The sequence below is a fragment of the Pseudopodoces humilis genome, chromosome 1, assembly GCF_049639895.1.
Source record: "Pseudopodoces humilis isolate 2021_Gansu_Grassland_sample_001 chromosome 1, ASM4963989v1, whole genome shotgun sequence".
Taxonomy (NCBI): domain Eukaryota; kingdom Metazoa; phylum Chordata; class Aves; order Passeriformes; family Paridae; genus Pseudopodoces; species Pseudopodoces humilis.
Genome location: NC_142200.1, coordinates 121358664 through 121382974, shown reverse-complemented (window position 1 = coordinate 121382974; position 24311 = coordinate 121358664). Strand labels below are relative to the sequence as shown.

Sequence of the window (24311 nt, the reverse complement as noted above, 5' to 3'; positions counted from 1 at the left end):
CTCGGCCGGGGCCCCGCTGCTGCCGCGGGGGGGCCGGCCCTGGCGGGGCGCGGGGGCGCGGCAGGCGCTGCCCTCGAGATGGGGCGGCCCCCACCCGCCCCGCCGAGCGCCCTACCTGTGCCGGGCCCGCCGCCGCCCCTCCCCCGGCCCCGCCGCCGCCGCCCCCGCGGGGGCCGGGACTGATCGCGCCGCGGCGTCGAGACACGGCCCCGAGAAGAGGGCGAGAGAGCGGGAGCGGTGCCGGCCGCGGCGCATGATGTGGGTGCCGCTGCTGGCGTGCCTCACCGCGGGGATCGTCTCTGTGCCCAGGTGCCAGCGCGGCCCCGGAGCCTTCCTCGGGGCGGCCCGGCTGCTGGCGGCCGTGCCGGGACTCTGCCAGCGCTGTAAGTGTCCGAGCGCCTGGGGCTGCTCGCCGTGCCCCGGCTGCTTGGGGTTGTGGCTGGGTTTGATTGTGACGCGGGGTCGTGCGTGGGCGGGGGGCTTGCCCGGGCCCGGCGGCTGCCTTGGGGCAGAGCACTGGCAGCCGGGACCGCCCGGCGCCACCGGCACTCGCCGACCGGGCGGGCCGAGCCGGCGGGCGGACGGTACCTGCAGGGAGAGCCGGGCTGGAGCGGCCGGCCTCTGCCCAAACCCTACACCACCAGGGCCAGCTTGTGGTTTAAATGTCCACACCGGGGGCGTCCCGCCTTTAGGGAGCACAGGTAGCGCCCGGGGAGCCGGAGGGAGTATCGCGCTCCAGGGTGCTGCGGCTCCTGAAGTGCACCCTCTGCAGCACGCCGTGAAGCGGACCCGCCCGGGGGACCCAGACTAGGGATGGACAGGTCTTGAGGATGATTACACTCTGTTTTACGTCGTTTATATGGCATGCAGTGGCAGGGTTAAATAGGGATAGAGCTACAAGAATATCTTCTGTTTACCTTGCATGTTGACAGTTCCCCGGGAGCTACGGTCCTCGGGTGAAAAAGGCTCTGGTAAATGTGGATAACCCCTCGCGTTGTGGAATTGCTACCCAAAGCCTCGGGCATCAGTTTTAATGTGTGCAGGCTGAGAGGAGTTTGTGCAGAGGTACCTTAGGTAGTGCAGCAGTTGACAGAGCAAGCAGGTTAGTCAAGTATTTCATAAAGGATCTTACTTAGCTAGCAGTGGACATGAAAACAGATCTGGTTGTCAGTCATCTTTCTGTATTTTTTTCTGCTTGTGGAATAATTGGCCTTTCCCAACTTAAGCCTGGAGCTGATTTAAAATGTTAACATGTAACCTCTAAACTAAGATTTACAATGGGAACAATGTATTAGTCTTAAGTTCTTTATTGCATATGTGACAAATGCATGCCTAATTCAGTAGGATTTGCCCAGTGCTATTAAAAACAATGGAATAATTTTTTAACTTTCATAGGATAATTTATTTTGCGTTTTTGGCTTTGTATTTTGAATTCAGAACAAAACTAAATGTCAATAGGAAAAATAAAATATATTATTAAATTTCTTATGAAACATGACATCTTGTATGTAGTATCCTGGATTCTTTTTTATGCAGTGCAATTGAGTTGAAAGGCTAATTGAAACTTTATGAAGAGGACAGTTCTGTGCCTGAATGCAGTGTTGTGCTTGCTCATGAGTGTAGTTCCTGGTTACACACTAGTGCAAATAATGCATCAGAACAGAATGCCACAGGGGGGAGGTTGTGCATGGGGCTTTTGTGCCAAAGGATGCTTGCTGTCTTTGTTGTGCTTCATAGTGAAAATATATATGGGCAATGCGTCATGGGTTATGTGTTTATTGTGACAACAGCTCTCAGATGGGGCAGACTGTAACTCAGATAGACCTTGTTTTTTCCTTTTCGTTTGAAATCTCTGCTAATTCATGAAAGCTGAAAGGCACACTGAATTCTTTCCTTCATACATAATCACTTTACAGCTACAGCCACAGCTGAAGCAAGAAGAGTGTTCTGTTTTGTTTTTCTGTGAATGAACATGTGAATTATTTTTTTTCTTGTTAATGTTGTTTGTGATTTTTACATTTGGTTGAGATATCCAGTGCAGCACCACCTGGATTCTTTGAATGTCTGCAGGCTGCTTTGAGAGAGACTGGGCAGCAGCTCCATGTACAGATATTTGGCAGCATGGCTTTGTTCAAGCAGCCACTCCTCTTTTCTTCTGCATCGACAGTGCTGGGCATGGAGAAAAGCATCGTGCTGTTCCCGTGCCATCAGCAAGTCCAATTTATTTATGTGCAGAGTTGGCAGAACCTGCATATCTGTTGCACTGAATCTCCAGTTCTAAAAGAGACTGGAAATAATACGAAATGTACATGGAACTTAAATTTATTTCATTCTTCTTGGAGCTTTTGTAGCTCTTCTAATTGAAAAATGGAGAGCTTGATACTACCTGAGGTATTTGTTCTGCAAACTGCAGTTTGAGGTGTGAGTCATTGCTTGGGGATAAGTAAAGGTAAAATTTGGCCCAGCGTTTGAAGTTATAAGGAATGCAAAAGGAAATCTCACAATGCTGTAATTTGCAATTCCCAAATTACAGGTTCTGTAAGCTCAGATAAAAAGAGTAGTGTTGCTGCCTTTTACAAAGAGTCCCTTGTTCAATAAGTCTCACCAAAAGGAAATTTGCAGTTCAGTAAGCCAACTATAACAAATACCTGATATAAGAATCAAGCTAGTTCTGTAGGGATTTCTACAGATCCCTACATTTATGTTTGAACATTAAAACCCAACAAACTCCTAAAGATGTAAACCAGTGAACTGAATAAATTGGATTCTACAGCAGGAGCATGTGTATGCATTGTGCTAACCAGTTGTGTAAGTGCTCACTTCAGTGAAGACAGTTCCCTTGCCCTGTTCAGAAAGCAACTGCTGAAACTTTTTACCAGCTGTTATAAGCACATGGGTTATGGGGGCTTATGTGCTGAGGAATGACTGATTGGTCAGGGTTAACACAGGACATTGGTTCAAATCTCATCAGTGTCCCCAAACCAGTTATAATTAATATTAAAATCTGAAAACTATTTTGCGCTTTCCAAAGCACCTAGGGAGTTATTCCTCTATGAAGCTGAAGTAAGTAGAGTGTACTTGTGATGGAATGAAAGTCTTTAACTCTGATTTAAAAGGTGGAGAACAGTCACACAATAATTCGCTTAGGTAGTTGTGATTGATGTGTTTCTTTAAATACCAACTTCAAAAATTTGGAATTTCAGTCTTCTTGAGAGTGTCATTTGGAAAGACCACTGGGGAAAGTGGGGGATCTGTGATCATGAAGGGGTCAGTTACTAATTGATTTATACCAATAGTATGGCTTTTAATTCATTATTTTTTCCCATCAAGGTCTTTGGTGCTTCACCAGTCTTATGACATCAGATTTCCATGTGTTCCTGCTAGTAAAAAAAAAGTTATTAACCATTTCTGTGTTACTTCTCAAAGGAATAAGAAAAGCTATTCAAACCACCCATGGGAGTTTTTGAAGAGAGGTGCTGAGGAAATGTCCCATGGCACACACACAAAAAAGTCTGAAATAAAAGATACATCATGATAGCTTTAATTGGTGTTTGTCTCTTAATTCTTTTGTGTACACATGTGGTCCATTTTCTTTTGAGATTCAGTGTAGGAAGCTAAATTGTATGGAATGCCCAACACTGAGCCAGTTAAAAACGATGCAAGAAGAAGAGAAAACCCATTTTTCATTTTCTGAGTCTGCGTGGGTGATCTGCTTCCTAGGGGTAATGGACCATATTTGGGAAAGCCAACCTTTTGGCATCCTTAGGGAACCAGCCTTTGGGAAGAACAACCTGGGTGTTTGAGAGGGCTGTAAGTTGTAGTTCAGAGGAATAGTAAGGGGGAGGTTTATTTATGTGCATGTTGCTCATATTTTGCCAGTAATATGCATACATTTGCTTTGCAAATTGTACACTTTTCAATCTGTTGCAATTTCATGTCTCTTCAGGGGGTTTATGTGGTAAGTTGTTTTTTTTTTATTTTATGGTTTTTACAAGTTGAATGAAACTTGTAGTTGCATGTGTACTATTTACAATGTTTTCATGCTACAGATACTTGAGATGAGACTGGGAAAAGAGGAGAAGGGCAGTTTATGAACTAGAAGAGCAAGCATACTGTTGATGCTCTGGGAGGGTTGTTTCTGTCATTTTGGATATGCTGTTGCTGAGGAAAGTGGGCAAGGCAGAATGCATGCAGCAGAAGTACTCTCTACAGTTTGAAGAGGCAGTTGCTTCTTTTTCGGCCTTTAAACTTTCAAGGATTGGAACAACTGAGAGAGCAAAAATTACTTAATTTTTAATTTTAATTAATTACCCCAGTAATTAATAAGAGGTCTGAATGAATAAATTCGTTTTTTCATTAAAGTACAGTCTGAGTTTAATTTACTTCCCTAGACCATCAGAAAGATGTCAGAATACGAATTTCATGGAAGCCAAAGAAAGTTTCATGAAATGACCCCCCATTCCACAAGCGGACATTAAAATGTCAGATTATAACCTCCTGTGTACTTTATAGAGCACATAAATATTTTTCAAATCCCTATGAAGAATTTGTGATGACTTGTCCATGTTGTGTCTTGAGTTTGGGACCATTAAAACTAATTACTGCAGGAGAAGAAAAGTTGCAGATATTTTATTTACAAATTGCATAAGTTGACATGGACTGCTGATATTTATCAAGACTTTTTCAGAAAGTCAATCATCATTATTTTTGTAAGTTCTTACTTAGAAACTAGGGACCTCACATTTCTAGGTGCCTTCTCCCAAGGAACAAGTTGTAGGATGAGAGTAAATAGCATCAAGTTGTGCCAGGGAAGGTTTAGATTGGATATCAAGAAAAATTTCTTCACTGAAAGGGCTTTCAAGCCATGGAACAGGCTTCTTGGGAAGTGGTAGAGCCATCATCCCTGGAGAGATTTAAAAGACACTTAGATATGGTACTTAGGAACATGTTTTAGTGGTGGGCTTGTGCTGGGTTAACAGTTGGACTACATGATTTAAAGGGTCTTTTCCAGCCTAAATGATCCCATGATTCAAGGAGGTACCTGTGCCTTTCTTATCCTCATCTCTGAAAAGTTCCACCACTTTTATGAAGATGGAATCATTCGGGGCAAAAAAACTTGAAGAACAGAAGCCTCAAATAGATGCATATAAATACAAGTTTTTCATGTAAATATATATCAGTGTAGAGGATTAGTGGTGGACTTGGCTTTATTGGGTTAAGTGCTGGGCTACGTGACCTTAGCCGTCCTTTCCAACCTAAATTACTCTTGATTCTATCCTATGATTCTATTAATAGATCTGATGTAAGAAACATTAATGTACAAATTAAATTTCATTAGCTACATGATTTTTTTTTCAACAATGTATATTTTAAAAACTGCATATAGAAAAACTACTTTTTAAGATCAGGATAGCTGTATCTTAGGCAGTGATTAGGATTTAATGAGTTCTGTCAGGGTAAGAAGGACAAGTGGAATAGCTTGGTGTTCTGACCTTTAAAGTTTGCTCAGTGTTCTTAAAATATATTAATGACACTACAGATATATGTTATATTTTTGAAACTTATATATGTGAACTATTTAGTGCTTTTACTGTAACTGGTAATCCAGACATATTGGTATAAATTTGACCTTTCATGATGAATTTACTGAAAACAGAAAACCAGAGAAGAATATTGTTTCCTTTTTGTTAATAAACTTCCTGTGGTTTTTTGATTGTTTTTTTCTTTTTAATTCTTAAGGCCTAGGTGTTTCTCATTCTACTTGCACCCTCCTTTTCAGTAAAATCTTGTTTTCAAAATTCCTGTATCTCCACTACTAATTGCTGACTTCTGTCAAACCAGTGGAAAGATGTAATAATTCTTTCTCATCTGCTTAAGCAAACATAATTTTTGATGGACAAAGTAGGATATGGTCTATTATTCCTAAGTACTTGAACTTTATTAATATTTTTCCTTTTGGCAGTTTACATAAATGGACTTGGGCTATTTAGTTTAACTTTTGGGAAGGAAGTGGGGCTCTAATGAATTAGTTCACTGTACACTGTAATGGAACCTTTCTCCAAGAAGAAAAGTAAGCTTCTTGCCAGCCATTCAGGATTCCCCTTGTTCTGGTGGCAGAACAAGAATAACCCCTTGAGCAAAATGTAAGTGTTTCAGGATGACTGGAATTTACAGCATTAGAAAGCTGCCAAAAAAGCAACTTCTAACTGAGGCTAAATTGGCCTAAATTGAAAACTTTGCAAAGCTCATAATTGAATTTTTTCTTTATATGTTTCTCTGCTTCCCATGACTTCACTGTCATATGCCTGTGGTGATTTCTTGGTATTTACCCATGGTGACAATAATAATGAGTCTGAAGTATTTATGGTCATCAAAAGATACTGAGACAAGTAATTTAACTATGATTATTGGAGGAGGACATTTCTGTAGCTTCAGGCAGGTAGAATGATGTTCCTGGTTGTTTTATTTTTATTTTACTTCAGGCCTCTTCTCTGCCCACTGATTTGGGAGTTGGGTTGTTAGCAGCAGTAGTTCATTGGGCTCAGATATTGAAAACCTTTGTAATTTTGGTGTTTTGCAGTTTTAGCAGTGTTATGGATACAGCTGCATGATGTATAGTGGCATCACAAAAGTAGTCCAAGTCTGATTAAACCAGTAGCTGCCCTTTCCAAAATAAATTCTGTTCCTTCCTGATGTTCAAGGGAATTAGGCTAAGTGAATTCTATTTGTTTGATATTTAAGAGTACAATTTATTTCCATCTTGTCTTTGCAGGGTGGAAAGGGTTAGTAGCGTGCTGAGGACAACTTGCCTCTCAGATGGGAGCTTCTTCCTGGAAACAACTAAGTCCCCATCCTTTTGTTCAGATAAGACTACCAGGAAATGAGAAAACTTGTAGCAACTTAAACGCTGGCACAAATGGCACAAAATAGCTAAATAAAACTAATGATATCAGCAAGCAGGCGCTTCCAATTTAAGCAAAATTTTTGGTGTGCATTTTGCTGTTAAAAATGTTGTGGCATTGCTTCAGAACATTAAATAAACCACTACCTGTTTAAAACCTAGAATTTGCACGTTTGAAGCCTGTCCCTTAGAGAGCATTTGAGCTGCACCTGCAGACCATACACATATGTGAATACTTCCTTGAAGGAGCAGAAGCAGAAGCTTGCATTCAAACAGTCTGTGTGCACCTGTAGTTTAGTTATAGTTAGTATGTGAGCTGCAGTCACTGTGTAATCTTTGCCCCCAGATTATAAAAATTTAACAAGCTAAACATAAAGTAGAGTTTGGTCAGTGTCTGTTCCTAGACAGCTGGGTTGGGTTTTGACGTTTTTAATTATGAAAAAAACCCATAAAGTTTTTTTACCAATTTGTCTCAGGGACAATAACCATCTATGGAGATTGAAAATCCTATTGAAAAGCAAATTACCAAAATAACAAATACCAAAGATTTGGTATTCTAGAAAACAGTAACATTTTTTACGTAGCCCTCTTGAATAAATGCTCCTCCCAATCTTACAAATCCTTAGGGAGTGGTAGTTATCCTCTCTGATACCAGTCTTCATTTTTATTTAATATTCTCGAGGTTTTCTCGTTGTGAGTGTAAAGTATGTATTATGTGTTCAATGTTTTAACTCTGACCTGTCTGCCTAACTCACACGTGCACAGCTTTCCGTTTGGGTGTTTTGGTTTGTTTCAGGAAAATCTTCTGTAAAAGCACAGTTCAGTTTATCATTTTGTGTTCATAACTGAGGGACTTGTCCCCCTAGGTTGTCAGCTTTGGGAATTTCAATCTAAAATGCAGACTAGATTTGTTCCAAACCACCATGTATGCAGATAATACAGAGTGAAGTAAGCTCTTTGCATTGCTGTGGACTAAGAACCTATCAGGTGGTCTTTGGTGATGCTGTGTGGGAATAAATAGCTCTGAGCTATTCTTAGCAGTTGTCGATCCTCTGCACTGCTGCTGGGTATGTGAATGAAGACACAGTGCCAGGATGAGGTCATGCTCATAGGGGGCAGAAAGCAACAGTTTGGTGATGATTAGATATGCAAAGAAAAGTTACATTAGAGAAACAATTGGGGGTTGAAGGCCTGGTTTGAGGAGGTAGAGCTATTGAAGATGGTGGGAGATAAAGTTTGGGCTTGTCTTTTATTCAAGGTTGAACTTAAACAGGCCAAAAGTAGTCATTTTTATCTACCTTTACAACCATCATGACCTCCTAATTAGGTAAGACTTTATAGAATACACAGGAATATACCAACCGTTCAGGGCTGTTGATGGTCTACTTGCTAGCAGTGCTTATTAATACACAAGAAATTAAATTAGCAATGATATTTGGCAGTAGCCTTTCCAAGCTTTGCTTGAGCAGCATGACTATATTCAAGCTGGTCAACTCTTTGGAAGCTTCTAGCAGCTGTAGATGACTGGAGTACAGTGATTCCTTTGCCCAGGTTCCATCCTAGGAAACAATTAGCACAACTCCACACATCCTGAAGTTTCTTTGAAATGAGGGGACTTAATTAAAAAATCCCTTGAAAGGGATTTAGTAGAAAAAACCATTTTCAGCTCTCTGATTCCATATGCTTTGCATTTTTTTGGTATAAAGCTGTGCAAACAGGACCATCAAACGTGTGCTATAAAAGCATTATCTTTTATGGCTGTGGGAAGTGTGTCTCTTCTAATGATTTAATCCTACTAAATTTTCCTGTATGTTTTTATTCGCAAGAGACAAGATAGGTTAGTTTTTGAAGCCAAGCAGTCTTTGACTCATTGATTGCAGACATGAATTGCATCAACAAAACGTAACTGTCTCCCAGAAAAGCAGGAAGTTTCATAGAAAGGACAAGCTACAAGCAAAGTTGGCCAAGAAACAAAAATTGTGTTGTGAAAAATTTCAAGGTTGCATTGCTTGTTTTCATTCTGTATTGTGGCTTAGGAACAAAGACTGGAGTTGTTAATAACTCTGTCTCTCATAGTCAAGGCCATGTCTGAGGCTGTGGTTTGAACATTGTGTTTTTGAGTCCTGTGATATCAGTAGCTACTATGGGTAGTACCTTTTCTAAAATGCTGTTGTATACATCTTTCTGGAAAAAAAAAACTTCAAAATTCATATATATATATATATATATATATATATACATGAAAAACTCAGGATGCTATGCATCTGTCTGAGGCTTATGTTCCCCAAGTCTTCATCTTGAATGATGTGCAGCCTTCATGTAAGTGCTGGAGCTTTTCAGAGAGATGAGGATAAGAAAGACATATATAGGCTCAGAGAATGTCAGGAGTATCTTCTTGAATCATAGCATCATTTAGGGTGGAAAAGACCCTTAAGATTCTCAAGTCCAACTGTCAGCCCAGCACAAGCCCACCACTAAAACATGTTCCTGGGCATCATGTTAAGAATGTCTTTTAAATTCCTCTGGAATTTACCACCACTGGATGGTGACTCTACCACTTCCCAGGGCAGCCTGTTCCAAGGCTTAACAACCCTTTCAGTGAAGATATTTTTCTTGATATCCAATCTAAACTTTCCCTGGCACAACTTCAGGCCATTTCCTTTTGTCTTACTGCTTGTTTGCTGGGAGAGGAGGCCAACTCCCACCTTGCTGCAACATTCTTTTCAGGTAATTGTAGAGTGTGATAAGGCCCCCTCTGAGCCTTCTTTTCTCCCATCCCTACCCTGGCTTCCTCAGCTACTCCTCATAAGACTTGTGCCAGACCCTTCCCCAGCTCCGTTGCCCTTCTCTGGAAGCTATTCAGAACCTCAATGTCTTTTCTGCTAGCAGATTCCCACCCCCTTTTCCCCACAGCCTGTAGCACCACATGGGGTTGCTCTGACTGAAATGCTGAACCTGGCACTTCCCCTTATTGAACCTTATATACTTGGTTTAAAGCCTTTATGAGTATCGTTCTCTAAGTACAGAAGTGTCCATATACTTGGTGAGAACTCCATGTCTACGTGCCATTACAGAGCAGACTTACGATGCATTTTGTGTCCTCCAGCATCAGCTATGACTGTCATTTTCTGCCAGGGCTTTCCTAATTCTGTGTTGACAGAGGTGTCCTCCCCTTTTGTCTGCGCTGTTCAGCTGAAATCCAGCGTCAGCTCTCTCCAGTGGCGTCACTCAGACCTTGCACAATGTGCAAAAAAGGAAGATCTTGGCACTTTTTCCTGCGTGCTTTGCAAAGGCACAAACTCACACAGGGCAGACTGCTGCATTGCTTTGCATTTTAATGGATTTTAAATCACCTGTGTAGCTCTCAGTAATGACCCTCATGTTTAAAAGGTACTGTGTTCATACAGTAATGCAAATTAATGTGGGAACCCCAAAACTCTTGGGGTGGGGATGGAGGGTGGTATATTGGCAGAGTTAGGAATGGAAAGTCCCTATCAGTTATCAGGACTTATTCACAGTTCTTTTCACTGCATTTATTTAGATGTGCAAAGAATTCTTACTCAATTCTCACCTCTACCTCTTACCATTTCTGTAACCACATTATGTTTTATCTCTTCCAATTCCATTTTTCTTTTTAGGAACATTGTAACTGTTGATTTATCACGTTGGTGGGGTCGCTTGTTTTTTTGTTTGTCTGGAAAGGTGTTTTTACTCACTTGCCAGGTTTACAGAAGTATTTTTTAAAAGCTCAGAATTTAACAGTGTTTTGCACCTTTCTTTTACGCATCTTTATTTTCTTAGCAAAAATATGTCTCTGCCATGCAGAATTTTAGTTTACTGCTTCTTCTGTTGCTGGCAAAAAAAAACATTTTAAAATCAGTGTGTGGCTTAGCTTCTTTCTGTCTAAATAGTGAAACTAAAGTGCCCAACCATTAATGGGGAAGTGAAACAAATTAACAAATCCCATATGTAATAGAAAAAAAGGGAGAGGAAAGAAAAGTTGTTTGGTATTCTTCTCAATAAAATCTTAGGATTTTATTATAAAGCATAAAAAGTGTACAGTATTCAAGCTGAAATATTTCCTAGACAAGGTTGAGTACCTCTTAAACCTGATTTTGAGGCATGCCTTGTAATCTTGGAAAATCTTGTGATGACATAGTGTGTTTTTCTAAAGCGTGGCATAAAAGGCAGAGAGAATTATTTCTTGTTTGGAAGGAAAAAAAGGGGAAAACTCCCTAATTCCAGGACTGGGTTTTAGGATTGGCAGTTAAAGCACAGACACTCGTTTTTTTCCCTGTAATCTGAGCAAGTAACTGTCCAACAAAGTAATCATGGAAAAATAATCCCTCCTCTGTAGCATTTTTCTAATGCTTTTCATTGTACCTGCACGCTTGGCCAAAGTGAATTGGGAAGCCGTGTGTTAGGTGGGACTGCCACTGTCTGTTCCCTCTGCAGGGTCTTGTTGCTCTGCTCTGAAGACAGAAAAGTGAAGGTAACTGCAGTATACTGCATAGCTTTCCTCAGAAATTAGGCTATACGTGAGTTACTGAAGGCCTCATTCATTATCTGTGCAGAGGGATAGCCTGGCTGATTGCTGCCCTAGAACAAGATTAGTTGCACAGCTGATAAAAAACTGGCTCATAAAAGCTGGATAATTTCCTATCTTCTTGCCTTAATGAGCGTTTACCAGTCTGAAGGCCACGATCAGGGAATATAAACTGCAAGCTATATTTTGGCTTTCTCTTTTAAGAAAGTGGTACACCCTCCAAAACCAGCACATGCATGTACCAACTGTGAAGATGATACAAATCCAAATTCTTGGCTGTACTTGAACAAAGTTCTGTCTGTTTGAAAACCTGTTTAACATCCCCTCTGAGACACCAGAGTGCTTTATTACTGTTTCATCTCTGAGATAAATACCCTGATTGTGATAAGGTTACTTTCATAATAAGGAGGCAGGATGTAATTATAACATATATGATATTTCTCTTGCCTTGATCCCTCTTGTTGCAGAGAGTTTAGACTTGCCACACCTGTGATTACTGTAAATAGCTGCAGTTGTTGGAGCGAGCATGGTTGTAATTTTGTGAAGTAGGCTGGAAAAGTGTAGTTTAACCTGATGCACTTTTTATTATATGCATATGCCTGTGCAGTTCCCAGCACAGAATTTGGCCTTTGTTGAAAATACCTTTTGGCATACATCAGTTCAAACTAAGCCAGTAGAAACTAGCCCTTAGTTTTGGCTGAACAGTAACTCAGTCTTGTCTGGACTCGGTTTTTGGTGAAGTGGCAGGAAAAATCTCAGTTCTTTTTTAAGTCAACTCATAAAAAAATATTTCTTGCTTTACAGTGATTTTTTTAAAGCAACTGAAAAGTTTATACTAAAACAGTTACGGTTTTAGAGTACAACTAAATAATAAATATTTGATGAATGAAAGCATGTCCATAAATGTTACTGCTATAACAGACTATGTATTTGGGAACCAGAGTAGTGATGTAGACAGAATAATAAATAAAGAATTTAATTCAACTTTTTCAAGTTTCTCTTTATTAAAAACAAAAAAATTCAGCCTTTTGCTCCAGTGGTACCAAGCTTGTCTATTGAGAATCTGTGACTTCATGTTGTGAAAATGGAGCTCTTGAGACTGGAGTGTTATCAGCAAAGAAATCTGCATACAGCAGTACTGTATATCTCATTTGTTTAAGTGTTTTATCTGTCGTAATCACACTGAAATTGGATTTTAAGGTATTTTTTTCTGTCTTAGCAGTCTGCAAAGGCACACAGACCCCCCTGTATTTTATTTGACAGGCTGTATTAATAAACTAAATCGAGTTTCAATAGATTCAATAAACTAACCATACGGAAAAAAAAGGGACAGTTATTTTTCAGTCAGTTTTCCAATGCATCTGGAAAATGGCACATAGACACATATTGTTGGGTGTTTTAGTAAGTGTATTAAAAAAAAAGGTGTTAATATTTTGTTATGTGGTCAATGGCATTTAAATTAAAGTATGTATTTTAGAGATAGGATTATATGTATTAAGAAAGAAGTCTCAGATATTATTGCAGGAAATTAATTAGGCCATAGTTATTATTTGGCTTCCTCGGTTTACTGATTGCAGTGACAAGGAATTAATCTTCTTTATTCCTTATCTGAATAGCTAGAAATACAGGTTTCTCATTTTTTTATGTCAGCTATTTATTCTTATAAGAACAGCTCTGTCTCTTAAAATGGATATCAACTTGAATGGGTAATCCAAAGTTCATGTAATTTTCTTCCTATTTTGCTCCATGGTGGTCTTAAAACCACTATTATGCTGCAGATCAGCAACTTATATTTTTCCTTGCCCTTTGACACTTTTACTGAATCTATCACTCTCTTTTCTTGTAACACCTTTCATCTCTGCTGTCTTTGATAGCCAGCTGAAGATGGGAAGGGTGTTTGTGTGCCAAGAACAATTACATTCCTTTTATTTTTACTCCTTCAACAACATTTCATTCTGAGTCTTTGCACTTTATGAGTACTGTCTAGAAAAGGATCTGTGGCAAGGTCTACTACCCTGTGCATGTCAGTACCTACCCAAAATCTTCATACCTTTTTCCTCCCCTGCAGTATATGGTCATATTTTCTATGGCCTCCAGGTTTGCTCTTTCAGATTGCAGAACATAAAGTGCAGTTTCTATCTTCTTATAAATGCAAAAAAAGTTTTATTGTGTTAGTGCTGAATGAGCTTGCTCTCATTTCACATCCAAGTAAAACTTGCTGTGTTTATTTTTATAACAAAAAAAGACCAAACAAAAACCTTTCTGATTTTGTCTTGTTCTTTTCTCTCTCCTTAGGAACTCCTCCTTTATTTATGCCTACCAACCTCTCCCACCCTTTAATCAGTTTTCCCTGTGTTCCAGCATCTTCCTGGGCTGCTTTTCAACTTACTGTTTATATCATACCTGTAGCTCTCCTTTTCATTTATTTTTTTTTTCTCACATTGCTTTCATGGCAAAAATTGCCAGCAGCAGTTGATATTAAACAGAAATATCGGTCTGACCTAAATTATTTAAATTGCCACTAACCTACATAATGTCAGTATAATGCTGCAATTGTGCTGCACTAGGCTTGTTAATACTGACAATGGTATATGTGTTGTTGATACTAATAATGTGCAGACTGTGACTAGTGCCTTGCATCAGCCATCATTCTAAGTGACCTGCTGAAAAGCAGCTGTTCATATGATACAGGATCTCATCTTAGAATCCATAGCTGAAACCAGAAAAAAAAATTAAAAGAAAGGTATTTTAGTACATATTTTCCTAATACAGCGGTTCACTGTGAGAGGTTTGTCTCATTACCTAAAAAGAGAGATGGTTTGTATTATTATTGCTGCTTGGAAAGAAATAATCTGAGAGACAGTACATGTAGCCAAAACTTACAAATGAAAACCAAACCTTTCATCAAACTGTTTTGATATGATGATGCATGCTATCACAATGGACCAGTTAACATATGTAGCCTTTTGTTGTATGCAGAAATTAAATTTATTTTGTTCCCTGTGTATTTTCCAATATGGCATGCTGAATATGCCATACAGCAGTGTTCTTAAACAGCACTACTACAAAGGTGTGCATTTTGTGCCCTCCATATAACTCTGAGCAGGTGACTTCTGTGTTGTTTAGAGGTGCACTGTACTGCAAGAGACTTGTGCTCAACATGCTGAAAGGATACACTAATGCTGGCATTCAAGCTGAGCTGGCCCAGTCCCTTGAAAAGACTCTTCTTCTCAATACCAACTGCCAAACTTTCATAGGAATGAGTAGTAACTTAAGCAATAATCTATAAAACAAAGATGTGAAAAGGATATAAAGGACTTTGCTGGTAGACATGTAAGTAGGCACAATTTTTGCAGTTGGTACAGAATGATGTGCCTTCAATCTGTGACACATGTAGTGTTGGATACATTTCTAGTTGCTTCTGGAAAAGAAAATCTTCCTCTTCTGGGAAACTATTCATTGCAAAAATGAATATGCAGAGGGGGAATATTTATAGAAGGTGAGAAAATACTTTGGGTTTCATGAGGAGTGAATAATGAATAATTCAGTCAAGTGTAAATGACTTAAACGGAAAATGTCTGTGAAAAGATAAGCTACCTAGTAAATTTTTTTTTTTAGGCAGTAAATCAGCAAGATACGTGCCAAAGATAAACTTGCACTTCAAAATTATTCTAAATCAGGATCTTAAAAATTTAGCCTTGTGAATTGTGAATAGAGTTTATTTATTCAATCTGTGCATATAGTTGTAGACTGTAGATAAAAGAAAATTGTATTCACTCACCACAATACCTTTGTTCTGTTTTACTTCTGTTTTAATACATTGTCATCACTCTTAATATGGAGAAGTAATTTTTGAAATCTTGGTTTAAAATTAGGTATTTTACAATTTCACAAATCGTCATAAATCATTAATGTTTGGGTTTGTATTTCATTGCAGCGGAAAACAGATGTGCCACTTCAAATGCAGTAGCATGCACAAAGTGTCTTGCTTTGGGTCCAGAGTGTGGATGGTGTGCTCAAGAGGTATGGCATTTTTGCTTAATTACATTTGACTTTATATTTTAGCTGCTTCTGATCTTTATGAAGATAAAGACTTTTAAACTTAGAAAATTATAGTGAGAAATAGCAAGAAAATCTTTAAATGATCCCTAGAGACAGAACCTGAGAAGTCATGTGAAATATATTTTGTTTCCAAAGGAGAAAATGCAATCTTTATTTGGAAAATTGCAGTAATTTTAAATAAAGTGAGACCTTTTTAATGCATTCCATCTGCTTTGTAGACAGCTTTGGCAGACTTACAGTAGCTTTGAGAGTTTAACAGTTTTTGGCTTCAAAATCAAAATTACTTATCAGTACTTTATATTAAGTCTTCATCATATATGAAAACAAGTCTATACATGTATGTCTACTGCATTTAGCAAAAGGTTGTACTAACAGTAGAGCTGACTTTGATTTCACCCTATATTATGATCCTATCACAAATGGAAAAAGTGATGCTTTTCTCATTTTGACACTTGAAACTATCAGTTCTGAGACTTAGCACAGAAGATAAGTCTTAGGTAGAATGAATTATTCTGAAATTATTATTACTTTGCAATCTGTAAGAATACGGGTATTTCTGGTTTTGTTTGACAGGAAAAAAAAAAAAGATAACCTTGTTGATAGCATGATTTTGAGTAATCATTTCAGAGGAGCAAGGTTTTGAAGAATATCATTGACAATCACAAGCTCGTATGCTTTTTAAACTCACACAGAAATTACCAGTAGTAGCTTTCAGGTTAGCAGAGAAGGTAGATAAATTCCTGGGGTGTGTCTGACAGAGATCAGGAGTGTAAGGCACTGGCAATATCTGAGATATTATGTCTTGGAATCATTAACTTAGTCTGCTAAAGGTACAAGGATAAGTAATGCAAGGATGGGTAGAGGCATGCAGGGCTTGTTTTCCCAGAGGAAGCCTAGCATGTGTAGATGGCACAATGGATTACAGTGTGGAGGGGTTCAGTATTCTGGCCCCATGTCCTGTCTTAGAACGGGGAAAGCTTTATCGTCCTCCATCTGCATTTATCACAGAGCAGCATTTGCTAACTTTCCAGTGCAAAACTTTCCTTCTGAATAGGCACACGGACTTGGCCTGTTTCACTTCTGCTCTGCTTGTCCTGTTTCACTTCTCAAGTCAATCCTGAGAGCTGTTCACCAGGGCTTTGTCAAACCCTCTTAAATAGCTGGTTCACCTACACACCATCCATGGTTATGGAATGGCAAAACCCATATTATTGCAGATGGAAATATTGCAGTGCACCTTAGCCCACCTGCTTCATGAGAACAATATTTTTAATAAGATAATCAGCCCTGAGGAACTCTCGAGATGCTTCAAATTTATACCCACACACAGTGGACCTCAGAAAAAACTACAAATCTATTATTCATTACTGGCAACAAGAGTAGCTAAATTCTTTATACATTTAAAAATCTAGCTTTTTGAAAAGTATACACAAAAAAGAATATATAAAGAGCAGTAACTTAAAAAGTAGTCTCTGTTGTTTTTAAGAAAGGTTATAGAAAAAATAGATTTGAGCTAGACTACAAAACTAAGCTGGAATTTGAAAAACAAGAACTGACATATTTAATTCTTCATGGGCTTTCTCTAGTCTTTTCAGGGTCTGGATGACTGTTGATTATCTAATACACAGTTGACTGTATTTTAGATGGCTTATTTTCCGCATTTGCATCTGAAAGATCAGAAATTGTCCTTTGTTTGGTTGGTTTCCAGCTTTGACTCAGATGCACCAATAGTTTGAAAGACTACAAAAGATCTTGTCTTGTTTTTTTTTTCTTTTTTTCTTTTTTTCCTTGCATGTTCAGAATAGTATTAATCATCAGATTAGTGGTCAGGAAGGAATTTTGCATTGGATCATTTTGATGCAATTTTTGACAACTTTTCTCTTTCAATGCAGCAAAGGATGGGCTGCTTCTGACATCATCCTTCTACTAATCACTTTTCTGTTGCTACAATGGCTTTTTTATGTTGGTGGCATCTAAACTGTCCACTCCTGTAATAATACATGGTTTCCTCTTTCCGGGAATTGAAATTATGTAGTTCAGCAGGTCTTTGGATTTTGTGTAGTGGGATAGACAAATTCAGGTTGGCTAAATCTAGAGCTGACCTCTGGTGTTCCTACTAAATATCAGCCTGAGTAGCATTACCACTGGATTCTTCTGAAAACTAACCTGTTTTGGTGCTGAGGGAATGATGCTTTTTTGCTAAAACAAGCTCATAGCATGACACAGAACTTTTTTTAGTGACATAATAACAGTGTGTAATTTCCTTTTTCTCCAAAGTCAGCTTGTTCTGATTGTGCAAGATCCTATTTCTCGGTAAAAAAACTTTCTGTTTTTGGTCAGTGTGGCAATTAGGTTTAACTTCTAATTTAAATATTGCCTTATTGCCATTATTAAAAATATATGGCTTCATGATCTTGTTCTATAATTTATGCAATTATATAGTAGCATATTTTATTGTTTCAAAGACTATTATTTTGGTTTTCTTCATCCTTTGAAGGTGGTACAGAGTTTTTTTCAGCTCAGATTGTTTTGCTCTTTTTGTTTCTTCTTTAACAGGATTTCATGGCTGGCACAACACAGAAGGGACGCTGTGACACTGTTTTCAACTTAATGAAAAGAGGCTGCCAATCAGATTTGGTTGAAAACCCCATGGTTCATGTCACAATACCTAGCGACCATGAAACAAATACACAAGTGACACCAGGAAAAGTTTCAGTCCAACTGCATCCAGGTTGGGTCATCTCTGACACATTGATGTTATAATAAATTTAAAATAAAAGCAGTACTTCTACGTACAGATATTTTGTGAAGAGCCATCTGGAATAATTATTTGGAAGAATAATGCTATAACATTGTATTGTAGAACTGATATGGTGTTGCTCCAATATTGAAGTATCATCTTCACCAAGAATTGTTTCTGTCAAACACAGCTGAAGGTTGGAATAATGGGAGTAATAAGTGAAAAGGGAATTTTAGGTAGTCTTTCCTGTTTTCTTATGTGGTTTCTTGATTATTTAGCCCCTTAAACTAACAGTTTTGCCTTACATGTGTATAAGCTATTCCTCCTGAAAGTAAATAGAGTTATAATTCCTAAATTCATAATTTGATAAACTTCTTGGTTATTTATTTTCAAGTGCATTGACTAGACAACTAGAAAATACCAAAACCATTATATAAGGAAAGAGTAAATTCCTAAAGAAGACTTAGGTGTTCACTGCCTGAATTTTTTTATAATTAGTATATCTCCGTTTGCCCTCAGCTGAAATCTAGTTAAATAAGTGTTCATCCTCTGTCTCTAAAAAAGCTGTAGCCAACAACAGAAGTGAAGGTGATATAAAGGGATCCATGGTTATATTTCACTCAATAAAATTTAATTTATTTCTTTCTTTCACAAAGAATAATTGGAGAAAGAAATATGTGAGAGGGATCAGTCTTTGTCAGGAAAACATTAAGTGTTCAGGAGAAGAATTTTGCTGATCTTCACTGTTGAAATGATAATTTTCTGTCAATTACAAGGGAAAATTGAAGAATCTGCATGAATGTAAAGCACAAAGGAGATGTTTTTCACTCTTTATAATAATGAAACAGTCAAGGTAACATCAGCACTTCTCCTTTCCCCACTCTTCTTCCAAAGAAGTGACTGATAATCTGCTTTGTACTGAGAAATGGTTTCAGGAACTGAGCTACCTCTAAGCTCTGTCTGTAATCACATTTATTTCCAAAGGCATACTGGATTCATAGGAAAAACAGTTAGCTTTCTAAATTGGTTTTCATTAACCTTTTTTCTAGTAAAAATGAAATTAAGTTTGGAGTACTTTATGCTTTACAGAAGTTTTTGCATCAGGGAGGCAAAAGAATGAAATATCAAGGACTCCAGAAGAAAAACTTTTTATATATAGATATTTTGCCTATATTTTCTGCCTCAGGGAAACACACAGATATATGACTATAGTTTTTCCTCAAAACAGATATTTGATACATTATAATCACGCAGACAAAAATACTTTTGTTTTGATACTGGGGAGTTTTGTCACTGTTTACATATACTCATAATTTAGGATTTATGGAGAAAATAAAAGCTGCACTCAGTATCTCACTATATGCAAACCAGAGACCTGCAAGAGTCATTTACAAAAAGTAATTCAATTTACATTGGCAAAGAGGAAACATAAATGGCAGCACACTAAAATTGTTTTCCTCATGCAAGACCTAATACAGACAAATCCTGAAATTTTCAGATGGATTATGTTCAAAGGACATTGGAAAAAAGTTCTTTGCATATTTAAATTTTCTGAGTCAGATGTTTGTACTGGATGTGCCTTTTTGATAGTTTTTATTAAAAATCTACATAGTTCTATAACATCTAACTTCCTTTGCTGTATCTTCATTGCACAATACTGGATTAGATTCTCCACTTGTCGCATGAAGATCCTAAACTCATTTTGCTGTGAGCTTACACTTTGAGTGGCATAAAATGATGGCTAATTTGAAACCATGCATTACTGTACCTGCTCTGCCCATACAAATCACTTTGCTCGTTTTGCTGACATTACAGAATATTGGACAAGCAAAAATGTGAGGACTAGTTTTAGCAGCTTCCAAAGTATTAATGTATTTATTACATATGAGAATATGTTGTGGTTCTGCAGGAGTCCCAGACATCTATCATCCTCAAATAAGAGTTCTGTTTTGTATATGCCAAAAGAGGGAATATTTTTAAAATTAAAACCTTTTTTTTTTAAAAAAAAGATATATTTTGATCCTACAGAATTTTCTCATCAAATCTTTGGAAGCAGTTTGGGATAAACTTGTATCATTATTTACGTGACTTTTTCAGGCTGTGCTGTCCTTGTGGTTTGTATGTAGTTTTAGATTCTGTCATATGACAAACTATTTGCAGGATACATTTACATACTTTGAAGTGACAACCTTGAAGTGACTGACCCCAATTTGTATGCAGATCTGTGTCCTTTGTGGGCCACAACTGCTTTTTGTTATAATGCCAAAGAGATTGCATAACCATGAATTTAAAACAAAATGGGGAGAAGTAAGATTTTACAATAAATTGCACACTGCTTCTGCAAGGAAAAAAAAAACCAAAATGTTCTACAAAACATCCCTTTATGGCTTATTTTTGAATGCTTCTTCAAGGTTTCATTTACTCTTGGGAAATTTTCTTGTTTGTTTGTTTTTCTCTTTGCTGACACAAACAACTTTGTGCTGAGGTTGCTACAAAAATAAATGTATTTTTAAGCATGTCCATTCAAAAAAGTAGTAAATAAGCATATTTGTTTCTTTTTTTTAATCAGGAAGTGAAGTAAACTTTATGTTAAAAGTTCGTCCTTTAGAGAAATACCCTGTGGATCTTTACTATTTAGTTGATGTCTCAGCCTCTATGCACAACAATATAGAAAAGTTAAATTCTGTTGGACTTGCTTTATCTAAAAAGATGGAGAATATTTCTCTTGATTTTCGACTTGGATTTGGATCCTATGTGGATAAAACTGTGTCACCCTATATTAGCATTCATCCAGGTAGAATCCATAACCAGTGCAGGTATGTAGTCTTTTTACATTTACTGTAGCACTGAGACCTGTATTTAATTAGAGAAATATGCATTATACATTTATGTTCAGAATCTGTCTTTGTTTCCTTTTACTGTGGTTCTTTAAAAAGTTCCTAAGGAAATGCTGAAAATTGTTTTGTATTGATTACTTCTGCAGTACCTGGTGAGTGATTTCAGAAAAACTGTTTCTTTATCAGAAAAAATGCATTGTTTTTTCTTTAGCAAAACAAGCCAAAACCCATGCTGCTTTGGAATATTTGGTTATGCTTTGTATTTCATTTTAAAGTCAACTGCTGTGGTTTTGGTTATTTTGGATATGTTACCTAGATTCATCACAAATTTTTTACTTTCTGACCTATATATTTTCTGGTGTATGGTCATGTATTCATTAACTCTTTCCTGACAATTCTACTTTTGTCAACATGATGTGGTTTCTTTCAGCTCATTTAATAAACATAAGCAATCCTCTGATCTACTGTTTTAATATGAGGGAACTCCTCTTTTAAACAGAAAAGGTGTTCTGACCTGCATTTCTTTTTTCATGCCATGTTTTATATACCTTGGTCTCAACACTTACATGAAGTGAGGGATCACTTCCAACACTCCCTGGAGAACAAGATTATTCACAACAAATTCAGAGCGGTATAAATGATAGTAGTTGGAAAAGTGAATATTAATTCTTCATACTTTCTTGCTTGCCTTTCCTGAGAGGTCATGATCCAAAGTTCTGTGAAGTCCCTAAGTGCCTTTTGTGATTTCAGTGGGTTTTGAATTGGTTCCTAGTGGTGGAATTCATTTTAGAGATGTGACTATCTATGGATAAAGCAGTCATCTAGACCATCTATATATAGTGAGTCATAATCAATATAGGATATTGATTAGCATTTCTAGGTCATGATGCATTTTGCCTAAGAGGAGACAACTGCAGAGGTATTAATCCTTTCAATGCCAGTTTCTCTTCTTTGACTGTAACTTGATTTGGAGGAGGGCAGGTTACAGTCCGGATGCAGTAGAAGTTAAGAGAGTAGAAACCTGCTCAGCATCTGAAATGAATGAGCACTTCAACTTGTGCCATAAATCATGGCTGTGAATGGGTCCCAGATCAATGACCTGTGTAAGTGCTGTTTCACTAGCTTAGTTATGACAAAAATCAGACTTTCTCCCTTATGTATAATTTGAAAAGGTATCCTGACGTTAGTGAAAATGAATTTGCTTATCTCTTTGATGACATAATTATTATTAATACCAATATTGATGTTATGTGCAGTAATGTAACACTAGTGGATGATAGAAGATAGGAACTTAGATTTTTTTATAGTTTGATCCAGTAGTCTGTGTAGCAACCTATTAAAAGATCTTACTGTTGCAGTGTGATAGTCCTTTCTCAGCATAATGAGAAGCAAAGCTATACCACGCTGTTGATATTCCAGAAGGGTTTATATATACCCTGAGATCATACCATCCCTCCTGTTGCATTTTTGTTCTTTATGAAACACTACATATATTGTTAAAATATTGAGTAAGTTATTATAAGCACAATTCCATAAAATAGAAGATAATATATATTTTTTGTAGTTAATTATAACTATCTCCCACTGAACTTAATTTAGCATGGAATTGCTCTTTTTTCTGTAAGTCTTTTCTGTAAGTTTTCTTATTCTGTGCTACCTATATCTTCATTGGTATCAGGATTTTATGGGTTAATGGGGATGCAATATTTTCATCTCCTTCAAAGGAAAAATAAGGATTTTATTTGTTTTGTTTTTTTACAGTGATTACAATTTAGATTGTATGCCTCCTCATGGCTATATTCATGTGCTATCCCTGACTGACAATATAGCAGAATTCAGAAATGCAGTGAATAAACAAAAAATTTCTGGAAATATTGATACTCCTGAAGGGGGCTTTGATGCAATGCTCCAGGCAGCTGTGTGCCAGGTAAGGAAGGAAAAGAAATGGTGATTTAGGCACTAGATAGATAGATAGATAGATAGATAGATAGATAGATAGATAGATAGATAGATAGATAGATGTGTAGGTACACTGGTGGTCAGTGTTCCTGAATTCAAAATCCAGTGCTATACTGATTTTTTTCCTCCTTTTCCATTATTTTCCCCTTAACTATATATTTCCAATTGAAGCTGAAAACTAGAGCAGGAGGGAACATCTTTCAGTATCGATTATGGATCTTTAATTTCTGGCTTTAATCAGCCTGGCCAGCATAGGATGGATGATGAAAGCAACTGTTTCTTGTTTGAACAGACACATGCATTAATTTCAGTCAATTACATAATTAGTTTCAAAAATCATTAAAGCACTGCTTGTGTTCCTCAATGAAGGCATACCATTTGAAATTTCTTCTCCTTAAAAACTTGAAAATTGAATGAGAATTTTTATATATATGCTTGTGTAGGTAAGGAAAACAGAACTTCTATGTTCTCAGCTTGCAAAGTTTGAAACAGTACTAATCAACAAAAAATTAACTTTTGTATTTTGATAAAATTTCATCAGAGTCTCATGCAGGAAAGTGTGGAAAAGATCTGCATCAGTAAGTCTCAAGCTATAAGCATATTAGATAAAGAGAGTTTGTTTTACTCTAGAGAGCTATTTTGGTTGTTGTTTTTCTTCTTATGCATATTAATGCAATACAGATTTTGAAATTTGGCTGATTCATGGGTTTGGTACTGCTCTATAAAATATTCAGCTCCTATTCAAATCATAGGCTTGGCCTGTTTCTCATCTGTTAGAATGATGTCAGGACAATTGTTTTATCTTGTCTGTCTTCACACTATTTTTCTGAGAAATAAAATATCTCAAGGACAAAAGTAATCCAAGTTACATTAAAAATTAATAGTTTGGTCCAGTTTTATTTTCAAATTGTGATTAACAGGTAAGTAAAAAACACTCTCCATAAACACTGTGATTGAAGCTGTTACAAAAAATTATTCTGGAACTTTGGAAAAATTCCTAAAAATTCAGTGTTTCTCACTGGACACATTCCACACTTATGACATGTGAGTTGTAGAATAATATATGCTTCCAAGAACAATAGAATGGAAATATTCATAAGAATGTGGAGGCTTTCCTGTTAGGTGAATTGTGAACTGAAATGGACGGGAAGAATGTGCAATTCATAATGACCATCATGAACCATAAATTATAGTAATGTGCACTCATTTTGCCTACAATAGACCTTTATAACTTGCTCCATCTTGCTTTAACCTATATATCATAGT

General features: G+C 37.4%; 1 protein-coding gene across 1 annotated transcript in view; it reads left to right on the top strand.

Moving 5' to 3' along the window:
* Window positions 1–201: 201 nt before the first annotated feature.
* Window positions 202–24311, top strand: part of ITGB8 (integrin subunit beta 8) — a 46497-nt gene continuing 22387 nt past the window's right edge. The window contains exons 1-5 of the mRNA XM_005518866.3: window positions 202–383; window positions 15385–15470; window positions 18066–18240; window positions 20819–21065; window positions 22848–23013. Of these exons, the coding sequence (XP_005518923.2) occupies window positions 254–383; window positions 15385–15470; window positions 18066–18240; window positions 20819–21065; window positions 22848–23013 (804 nt within the window). The 5' untranslated portion in view covers window positions 202–253. The remainder of the gene's footprint in view (window positions 384–15384; window positions 15471–18065; window positions 18241–20818; window positions 21066–22847; window positions 23014–24311) is intronic.